Raw genomic sequence first — 11087 nt, 5'->3', positions numbered from 1 at the left:
GGAAGCTTTTGTATTCAGAGATAAAGACGAAGGCTGCTGGCTTCCTTTGAATGTCTCCTCCAGGAAAAAACAAACACTGGAGGGTGGTGCAGGGAATATTCATCTTGCAGGTATGATTTGTTTTACAGTTAAATACAACCTTTAATTTGTATTGTTTCAGAACTTAAATATTGACATGTTTAAACATTTAGTGAAGTAAAAATCTATATGATGAAGGCTGGAGTCAAAGTGGAGGATGCTGTAATGTTTCTTACTAAATAAGCAGTAAGCATGCTTTTTATTWTAACTCTGATTTTTTTCTAATTGATTTTTTTCCAAGGTGTAATTTAAATGAGTATGATAAACATACTTTTTACAAAAACATAACCAGCAGCAACCAACAGCAGATTCACTTTTATATTTCCACCTAAATGRTGCCAAGATTCTAATTTTGCCATGTTTGTTTCTTTACACAGATTCCAGATTTTAGGTCCGTCACGTGACTCAAGCTTCCAAATGGTTTGTTTACAATGAGTGCGTACCCCTTCAGAACTATATATCAGTAAGTTTGGAGTAAAACTCTTTCAAACTGCTTTCTTTGATATAGTCCAAGACAGTCTTTATYTGATTTATTTCATGTTTTCAATGCATATTTTAATTGTTTTGGAATTTATGAAAGGTACTTCTACAAAAGTAAATCGGTGAAGTGAAAAAAAGGAGAACTGGTGCATGTCCATCTGTTTACCCTCTTTCTTCTTGTATTTTCTAAAAAAACATAATTTCTTTTATAAAAAAGCAGAAGAATGACAAACTCACTTTACGCTGCAACTGAAAGCTTCTGTTTTGTAAAAAAAAAAAAAAACAGTGGCGCCTCCTGGTGGCAGCAGTGGGAAAATGCATCTGTGCAAAATCTGTTCTGTATTCAAATAAAAAATTTTCAGTTTGTCAGACAGATACAGTAATTTTTATGTCCTCAGTCCATCTTATAGGCTTTAATCTTAACTGCAGAGAAGTTGGCAGCATTTCTGGTCTTTGTCCTGTTTTTGTTATTATGTTTTTGTTATTATATTATTATTTTTGTTATATTATATACAGACTGTGCAGAAGATAAAATGAAGAAATAAGAAGCTGTTTCAACAGTAGATCTGACAGCAGCCCAGTCTTTCTGCACAAACACAAAGAGTACTCCACACGTCACAAATGTTGAATATTTTCTCTGCAGACATTTTTTTCTGCATCCACTGCAGCATATAAATAAGAGATTATTGAGTTCAGAGTAATTTTTATGCATTTATTCAAAAAGGAACTCTTGAATAAATATTTCAAGTAATTGAAACAAAAAAAAAAGCCTGCTGACCAGTTGAAAATCTGCATACAAAAACTTTTCAGCGTTAACCTGTTCTGCACCTCATGTTTGCTCATTTTGCAAACACAGGAACTGAATCCGACAAATTTGTAAGGAATATTGAAATTTGATGTAAAATATTCCAAACACACATTCCAAACTAGAAAATCTGTCAAAATTARATGAGATGGACTCAATTTCTTGTTATAAGAGGACATGTGTTTGAAACTTTGTCATGAAAGGATGTGGCAGGTGATATGCATTCATTGCAGGAATGAAAAGCTTTTAATTCAGSGGRGTCAGACTCYTTTTCACCAAGGGCCACAAGAGCATTWTGGTTGCCAAAAGGGGGCCTGTTGAAAATAACTTAGACTAAACACAAAACATTACYTTTCTTSTCTTGTTGCTACGGCTAAACCCCGCTACCAAACAATAGCTGAGCTCTATGTGGTATTTTATGCACAGAAACAGTGTTTTAACACATGCTCTGAATAAACACTGAAGTAGCTGGCAARGAATTTCACCAGCTGCGGGCTACTTTTGATCCCTGCGCACCTCCATCTAGTGGTGGGATGCCGTCAGTTTGCGTGTAAAATAATCAACATGCATTATGGGAGATGTAGTTTACGGTCAATGCTGGCTTTAAAGCAACATATGCTTATTTAAAGACACCTTTGAAGATCTCTTGTGCTGTGTTTGGTCCGCAGGCCTTGAGTTTTACATGTTTTAATTGAAAGATCTYGAGTTTTTGGTGATCACAAACAAACAACACTGACAGGAGCATCAATACTTGCTTTATTCATGAAAACTTTGGGGAAATCAAATCAATTTCACACATTTCATGATTAAGRTCAGATAAAAGTCAAGAAAAATCACTGTTTGATTCTATTTTGACCAAACTCAACGTGATTTTTGTACGATTAGTCGTTAAATCCGGAACAGCTGTCAAACTAAAGAACGTTGCGTAACGTCATCATTTCTGCAGGCACACCCAAAAACCACCAACCATCTGATTCAGTCTTGTGTGCAGGAAGCCTTTTCCACTTTCACTTCAGTGTGGACTTATTTACTTTTCTGGTTCCGGAGCGTAAAGCAATGCTTGTGTTTTCCCACCAAACAGGTTGAGTCTCACAGCTTTAGACCCTCTTGAAAACTCTTTTGAAAGTCACGCCCTTTTGTCCCGGAGTTACACAAGTCTGACCGAAACAGAGCAGGGAAAAAAAAAGAGAAGCAAAGATCATCTGGGATCATTTGACCAAAAACCACAACTCTGTTACTGATCACAGTTTCATTTTATTCCGCCTGATGGAAGGAAGGAGTCATTCACTCACCATGACGAGCTTATCGTCCACCATCTGTGCTGTGAAGTGGTACTCTGGAAACTGGAGTAAAACCTTCCCYTCTTCTTTAGTCACCACAGCCTGCAAGAAGCAAAAGATCATAAAAAGAAGAGGACAAGTGATGGTTGTCTTCAGCGAGCCGAGTTTAACTCACCTTGAATTTCTGGCCTTTCATCGACACCAGCTCATTCTCCTGACCAACGGTGAACTTACTAGTCCAGGTCCAGCCGGGGATGCTTTGAGTCCAGGTGAAGTTGTCCCCATCCTGAGTCACCTCAGTCACCACTTTGTGATCTGTTTTAGCCTTGAGGAAATCTACAACGATGAATATGAGGCTTGAAGTTAGGATAATACAGCAATACTTAAGAAAATTATGATAAATTCAAACGTGAGGATAATAAAATCCTGGTACCGATTGCTTCCAGAAACTCCTCATAGTTCTCCTGACTCTCCAGCTCATATGTTCCAGCGAATGACATGGTGAGAAGAGGGAAGAGATGACACGGGGAAGGAGGTTATGAGTCTGAAGAGGAGTGGCAGAAGCTTCTGGTCCTGCCTCTTCCTCTTCTCTACCTRGTATGATGCAACCCCCTCCACAAACACACACATTTTTTTCCCCCCAGGACACATGTCCCATCCTTTCACCCTGCAGCGACTCCACGCTCCTACAAAGATCAGGATTTTCAGGCAGCTCTGACGTGACTCAGCCTGCAAGCCTGAGCACGAGTGGTGGTGTAAGCTGCCCAGAACCCTTTCTTTGCTACAGKTATAATTTAGCATGTGGCTGCAAGTGTTTTCATGTGACCAATGATGCACATACACATGCATTTATTCTTCTATCRTTGTGGGGACTTTGCATTGACTTCCATTCATTTATTGGACATTTCTTTAGCCRAACCCTGATCCCTTRCTCTAGACCTAACCTCACCTGTGTGGTTGTGGTGGASTTAGAGGAGTCATCCTGTAACCAGAAGGTTGCTGGTTCAATCCCCCGTTCCAGRCATCTCAGTCATTGTGTCCTTGGGCAAGACACTTCCCTGGTCTTGCCTGCAGATGGTGGTGCCGGTGCATGGCAGCCTTGCCTCATCAGTGTGTGAATGACTGAAGAGTAAAGTGCTTTGGGGTCTGGAGGGACTTGATAAAGCACTATGTTCAGACCCTAAACCTAACCCTAACCTAAACTCAATTCACATGTTAGTCCTAAACCAAACCCCTGACCCACCAATGGTATTTCCCCCAATGGGGATTGACTTTTGTTCTTATAAGGAGCAGTGGGTCCTCTCCAGGCTGTGTGTACCAGGAAAATGGTAAAAAATTGTCCCAACCATTTAGCAAAAACATATGTACACACACACACACACACACACACACAAACTTGTTTTTATATCCTTGTGGGGCCCGTCCATTGACTTCCATTCATTTTATGGTAATTTTATATCCTAACCCTGACCACAAACCCTAAGGCTAACCTCACAGGTACCTACCTGACCCTAAAACTAATCTAAACTCAATTCACACCTTGGTCCTAAACCCAACCCTCACACCCAAAATCAGCCTCTGAAGTTGTAGGGCCCAGGCTTTGGGCCCCACAAGGAGCACCCGGACCCCACAAGGCTGCGTTTTCCTTAAAACTGGACCCCACGATGTAGGAAAAACAAGGACACACACACACATGCACACACACAAGCACACACACTCGCACAGTATGTTTTTCCTTCTTTACAAGAACTTTATATCGACTACCATTCGTTTCTAAAGTTTAATCCTTACCACCCATGGTCCTAAACCTGACCACTAACCCTGGGGTCTGCAACCTGAGGCTCTTTGGTCCTTTTGCAGTGGATCTTTGAAGCTTTGATCAAAACTACTTTGAGATTACATTTTTTTTAGCAGTGCAGATATATGTTTATTCTTTCCTAATTCACATCCAATCGACTCAACATATTTTTTCTTAACATGTCTTAAAGGTAAACAAATTAATTGACAAGAGCAAAACTGGAGAAAACTCACAAAAGCATGAAAAGGACATGCAAACTCCACACAGAAAGACCCCAGGGAATCAAACCCAGGACTTTCTTGCTGTGAGGTGTCGGTGCTAACTACTGAGCCGTCACACTGTTTCATTTCTYTTGTTTTATTGTTTACATGAATATGGTCTTTTCTTTTGTCCACAAGTGTAAAAATAATAATAGATGTTAAARGTCACTAAATATTTTTAGCTTACCCGCACTGCTTGGAACGCCAAGTGGCCCATGGACCATCACTTGACAATTAGAGTTGAAGCATGCAGTGGCGGCTGGTGGATTTTTCTCCAGGGGGGCTACAACTCCAAAATAGACGTATCCCAAAAAGCAATCAAACATGTACTAAGTTGTATCACGCCAGTGTATTTATTAAACAAATGACAATAATAAAACAGCATTACAATGTCATGTAGTGTTTTTATTTTTAGTATATAAATTTTGCTCTTCTGTTACTGAGAAGCAAATTACTTCATGACTCTGGTTAAAGTCAGTGATGTTTTAACAAGGTTCTTCTCTATAGAGCATGGTCAGTGCAGTGATGTGATGTTGTACCTGAGGAAAGTCTGGATTGGCTTCAGTGTTGAAGCTCCTCTCACATTCAGCTGTGGTCAGAGGAGATGTGATAAGAGTCTTCAGCAGAGTCACAGTCTCTGAAGATGCAGATTGTTCTCCATGAAGAGCTCCACAGCACCACTGCAGCTCCTGATCCCATAAAAGCCTGTTCAATGTTTAGCTTGGTCCTGTTCAGCATTGCACAGAGTTGAGGACATCATCATAAACTACTATCTGGTGCTGCAGACCTCGTTCTAGGCTACAACGACAAGCCAAATGAAAGCTTTCAAAAGCCTCGAAGCTACAATTATTTTGTTTCAGGTTGGGTCAAACATTTAGGATCCAAAGAAACTTTAAATGTCTGTTGACTTGTTTCTGCCCGGGTGAGTTGTGCTATTTTAAGTAGATAAGAATGCTATCGCTAACAATAACAACAAGTTAACTCCTGTTATTTCTATGTGCTTGGATCTACTTGCAAATAACTTATTTAGCTTCTATAAACCCAAATTCAAGTAACTGTCCAGGAAAATATCTGACAATGGGGTTCTTAACCTTTTTGACCTCGGGGCCCAATTTATTGAACATAAAGTGGCACAAGGCCCAGTCAGATATTACCAATGTACGGATCAAAATGATAATTATTCTAAAGCTTGGTTTAATTTTTATTGTATTTACAGTATAACTAAAATAAATTCACTCACAAGTAAGTGTATTTTAAGTACACTTAAAAGTAAAACTCCTGTCAAATAATCACAAGACGTGATTATGAAAAACAAATTTTTATATTGTAACCTGCCCTTAACAATTACTTGAACAAACGATCAGTCAACAGACCACTCAGGCTCATCAACACAAAAATATACATATATATTTAACAGTTTTTGACATGTTTAAAGTTTCTTTAAAATACATTAAAATATTAAAAAATAAACTACAAAAATAATTTGATAAAGTGGAAATTAAAATGTAGCAGTATCTGCAACTGTAGCCTATTTGATGATGTTTTGAACTTTTATGGTGCATTTTGTGGTGCACTACCGCTACTAGTGGTGAGAAAGTGTATTGCACCTTATTCAAAATCGCGGTCCCACGACCCTCTGCGGTCCAAAGTTAAAAACTGTTGTTCTTTTGAGGCCCTCAAGGTGGAGCTCGCGGAAGAATCTCTTATTTAAATTATTCAATCCTGACCTGTTATAAAGCGGTCACTGCAAACATTTGCATTGTTAGTTTCTGCACCTCCTGTTTTAGCCATAGATTGTTGATCCATTTTTGTCCTATTTTGCCTGCAAGTTTGCTGCAACTACAACTCGGCAATCAGGAGCAGTGGACCCTCGCAAGGTAGAATTGTTTGGAAGAATGGGCCTTACAAGGAAACTAATGCTAGAGCACACKCACACATGTAGGGCTTTACCCTCATCCTTAAACCTAATCCCCCTCAATTCACACCATAGTCCTGAACCTAACCATGACCCAAAAATAGAGTTTTTTTCCTTGTGTGGAACAAGCAAAATGTCCTCACAAGGGTGGTCTAATGTCAAAATATGCCTGCTTAACGACAGACAAACACACACACACACGCACACACAGTCCGTCTCAGGCATTAGGCTGATTTCTAAGACAAATAAACTGATTGCTGTTTATAGTAAAACAAAAACCCCAAGTGGTTCTACAAAGTCTCTGCAGAAGTAAATGATCGTGTGGGATTTATCAGGAGCCACGATTAATAACTTAGCTGTGACCAGTGGATTCACTCAGGATTCAACCCTTAAGCCTCCAATAAAACCTGAAAAGATCTGCAATAAAACAGGAGGATAAAAAGATGGACGCAGCCTTTGAGCAAAGTTTTCATTTTATTATTATTATTATTATTATTATTTCCTCACATTTCTATACGTTTCATACCAACAACATATCAGATGAACGTGTGCACAGCAGAAAAATACAGATAATACTTTATTTTCACAACATACCATGAAAATATTGAGTGACTGCACCAGAAAAGTGATCAGTTGTATTTTCACACATTTTTTTAAAATTTGTTTACAAGAGTCAAGTTGTTTTTTTTGTATGTTTTTACAATAAGGGACGTCGACTTTTTCCAGAAAAGTTTTCGCGTTTCAGTGATTTTGATCAACTGTCTTCAACTTGTTAGATTTTTCTGTCTCAGGTACGGAGAGTTGGTGAAACATACACGTGGGACAGTCTTCACCTCACACTGATGAACTCCGCTGACGGATGGAGGACTGTGTAGCAGAGAAACGTAAATCCTGCATCCATGCTGCGAGTGACGGAAAGGAACTGAGTCACACTTTGTCTTCGGGGCTGATCTTGTCGTTGATGATTCCTCCTTTATCCTTAATGTTCCCAAAAGAAAAGGAGAAAATGCCTCCAGCCGTCTCCTCGGACACTTTCCTATCTCTGACCTCCCGTCTCAGAGCGGCCTGCTGGCAGTCGGCCGGGCTGCCCGGCAGCAGGTTGGGAGTGGACGGAGTCGGGGTCGTGGCCCCCCAGATGTACAGCGTCTCCCCCTCGGGACACGGAGGGAGGCCCTGGCTCAGGTAGCTTGGGCTGGGACTGGCGGAGGATGGCAGGGTGCGCTGGCTTCCGTTCAGCCAGCCGGAGGTGTGATCGGCGGAGCTTTTGCGCGAGTTTCCGGAGGAGCGGAAGGTGGAGGAGCGGTAGTTGTAGGTCCTCCAGCCGGGACGTTTCTGCTGGTGACACTGGCACCGGAGGATCCGAATGAAGGCCAGCTTGAACTCGCGGCTGTAGCAGGGGTAGATGATGGGGTTCAGGCAGCTGTTGAAGTAGCCGAGCCAGAAGATGACTTTGAAGAGGACCTCAGGAGGTCGAAGGTTCACATTAAAAGAGCCTGAGGACAACAGAGAACACAAGACAGACAAGTTAAAAGATTTTATTTCAACCAGTATCTACAACTGTGCCAACAAATGTTCACTTCATGTCATGAGAATAAAAACCTTTTGTTGTGTGTGTCMTTTTGCCGARGATGTGATGTTTAATCACATCTGAAGTCATGTTCAATGATTTGGTTGACTGTAGTATTTTATCAGTTATGTATAAAAACACATTACCTTCAACCATCCAATTACACTCTGTTAAAAGAGAGAGTTGTTACAATCTCAAGGGGACAGAGACGTTTGTTAAAACTATATTTCGAACCAGTTTGAAGGAACAATGTACTTCAATCCAAGGAATAAAATTATGGAATAATCTGGAAGATGGTGTTAAAAACGTCAAATCAATGGGTGTATTTAAGAGTCTTGGAGAAATATGTAATGGTATAATGTGTATTTATACAAGCTGTTCCAGCAGTTTAACCTTTATTTATTTTCTTCTTTTTTTGTTTTATTTTTGTTATTTGAAGACGTTTTGCTTTATTTTTTTTAGAAAAGGGGCAGATATAAGATTTTTTCTTCTTCTGCTACCTTTCATTTATGATTTGTATTTTATTGTATATAGAACTCATGTTGGTTTTATTATAAAAATGAATGAATAAATGAAAAAAAAAACAAGACAAATGTAGCTAATGTTCAGTTTATGAGTTTCAGGTAAATCTCATTAGCTAACTAAAGGGCCAACGACTCCCTCCACTGTCCTAACAGTCTTATAATCATAATTTGTCTGTTAGCAAAAATATCTCATTAACCATTCAACACATTTTGATCAAACTCTCAGTAAGTAATCACTGATGTTTTAGGTCAACCTGATTTAAGATGACTGCTACGGCAAACCCTCAAAACGGCCACAGCCGTCATTTTTACGGGAGTTGAGCTCAAATGTGGTGTAGTAGCTGAGCGTCATCCCCAACTCACACTTGAAGCACAACATARTGCACAATGTGCTTGCTTAAAACTTTTGTTTTAACTTCTTGTTAGCAGAATATCTCACAAACCACTGGATGAACTGGAACAAAACGTGATCAGAAGTAGATTTACAGCTCTTTCACTGTTGGAATCAACCCAGTTAAACATGGCTGTCACAGCTAACTAACTTCAGCAAGCACACAAATGGCTGTTAACTGTCAATTTATGGATGTAAAGTTAAAATTTGTTGTGGTASATCTCACAAGACCTCATAATATTGATTATGAATAACACAAATAAACTCCCCCGCTTTTTATAAGATGATCTTAGTTTGAAGTGAGGTTTAGAAAATGCAGTGATAAATAAAACATCTCTTCTGCAGTGTTGAATCTCATTTGTCTAATGTGAGAACGCTATAATTTTAGAGATGCTTGTGTCGTCGCTGGTCTTTTTGGGTATGTTGCCAGGCAACCAGCACATATTTCTGCTTCCTTCTGATCACAGGTTTGATGCTAAACCGAGTTGAGTGCYGCTAAACTATTCACCTCTTAATGTCTCACACTTATCGTGCAGAAAGAGTGACAATWATCCTCTAATTCACAGATGGGCAATGATTTTTTCCCCCCCAGATGGATGTTTTTTTTTCATGGGAATTGCTTTCAGGCCTCTTTTAAAAAAGAGATCGCAATCTCAGTGGGATTTGCCTGGTTAAATGATGGTAAATAAATAAAAATTATGCTTAACAGGTCCATTAGTGTATTTATGGCATCACAAAATAACGAGTATTTCTTTGTATTAATTTTTACAAAGTTCTGCGGAAAAGAAAATTGTTATGAAGTACTTGACAGATTTTGAAAATAACCATGAGTTGTTTTGAAATTAATGCTCTTAGGTAAAATRGATACTTTAAAGCTAATGGACTTTCAGTCATCAATACATCAACTTATTTACACAACAAACTCTGCACTATTCTACATGCGGCCATGTGTTTTTGTATTATTTAAAGATTTTTCAACTGAAAAAAAAAACTGAAAAATGTCTTAATTCCTGCCTGAAAAAAAAAAGAAAAAAAAAAGAGGAGTACTGTTTGGTTTGAGTGAATCCAGTTGAAATAACTCAGTGTAGATATCGATCTCTAAAAGTAAAAAACTTGGACTGTTTGTGGGACTGCAGGCTGCAGTGTGACCAGTAGATGGCAGCATTAATTAAAAATGATTGGATTATTTGCAGATTTAAATCAAAACGTTCCACAACATTTCTTTGAAGCAAAGAATTTGTAGACATAACGGGTTTCATAAACAGATTATTTGCTGAAAACATAACAGTGAAATTTTTTTGTTTAAATTTCTGAAAAAAAAAAGAGGAAAAAGCAGACAACTGTAGCCTTTATTTTACGGTAGGAGTTTTGTTGTTTTTGATAAAATTGTTTTTTTTTTTTTTACATGAGAGAATATGTCTGAACTACAGCAACAAGCTCACTCTCCTTCATACTTATAAAGGACTCACAAAAAGTTGAAGTTGTGCGTAAAACTCAACACGACTGATCAAAATCAGTGCCAACCCACAGAGCGGACAGAGATCAGACACAAAAACAAGAAAGCAGCAACAAAGAATAATGAGTTTTCCTACGAGCTTTTTTGCATGAACCTACACTTGTGATTTGACTGAGCTATAAGAAGAGGACATCTTAAAGGCAAAAGGAGGTGAAAAGAGAACCAAAAAACAACCAAAAAAAAAAAAAAAACCTGGGCCATTAATACGCACAGCAAGAGGGGGATTAGTGTGAAACAAAGAGAGACATTGTGTGTTTGAGAGCAGGCAGATGTGAACAGTTCTTAAATTAAATCGACCCACGTTCTTATGTTTTTATCATACTCCTGGAGAGATCGAGGATACGTGATTTCTCAGGATTTCAAGTGTGAAATTAGCTCTGTAAATGTATGACAGACAGACAGACAGACAGACAGACAGACAGACAGACAGACAGACAGACAGACAGACAGACACTCAGACAGACAGACAGACA

At 38.9% G+C, this 11087-nt stretch overlaps 2 protein-coding genes across 2 annotated transcripts in view; both read right to left on the bottom strand.

Moving 5' to 3' along the window:
* Positions 1 to 2096: 2096 nt before the first annotated feature.
* On the bottom strand, positions 2097 to 3185 carry LOC106517711 (gastrotropin). The gene is made up of 4 exons (XM_014008701.1): positions 3077 to 3185; positions 2819 to 2979; positions 2656 to 2745; positions 2097 to 2520 (listed from the first exon to the last, which is right to left on the bottom strand). Exons 1-4 carry the CDS (start codon positions 3141 to 3143, stop codon positions 2461 to 2463), a joined length of 378 nt encoding a protein of 125 aa, XP_013864155.1. The 5' UTR covers positions 3144 to 3185; the 3' UTR covers positions 2097 to 2460.
* Positions 3186 to 7071: 3886 nt separating this feature from the next.
* Positions 7072 to 11087, bottom strand: part of LOC106517703 (alpha-1A adrenergic receptor) — a 30646-nt gene continuing 26630 nt past the window's right edge. The window contains exon 2 of the mRNA XM_014008691.1: positions 7072 to 8109. Coding sequence (XP_013864145.1) covers positions 7544 to 8109 — 566 coding nt within the window. The 3' untranslated portion in view covers positions 7072 to 7543. The remainder of the gene's footprint in view (positions 8110 to 11087) is intronic.

Source organism: Austrofundulus limnaeus, unplaced genomic scaffold, assembly GCF_001266775.1.
Source record: "Austrofundulus limnaeus strain Quisiro unplaced genomic scaffold, Austrofundulus_limnaeus-1.0 Scaffold1, whole genome shotgun sequence".
Lineage (NCBI taxonomy): Eukaryota > Metazoa > Chordata > Actinopteri > Cyprinodontiformes > Rivulidae > Austrofundulus > Austrofundulus limnaeus.
This window is presented reverse-complemented; position numbering and strand designations above follow the sequence as displayed.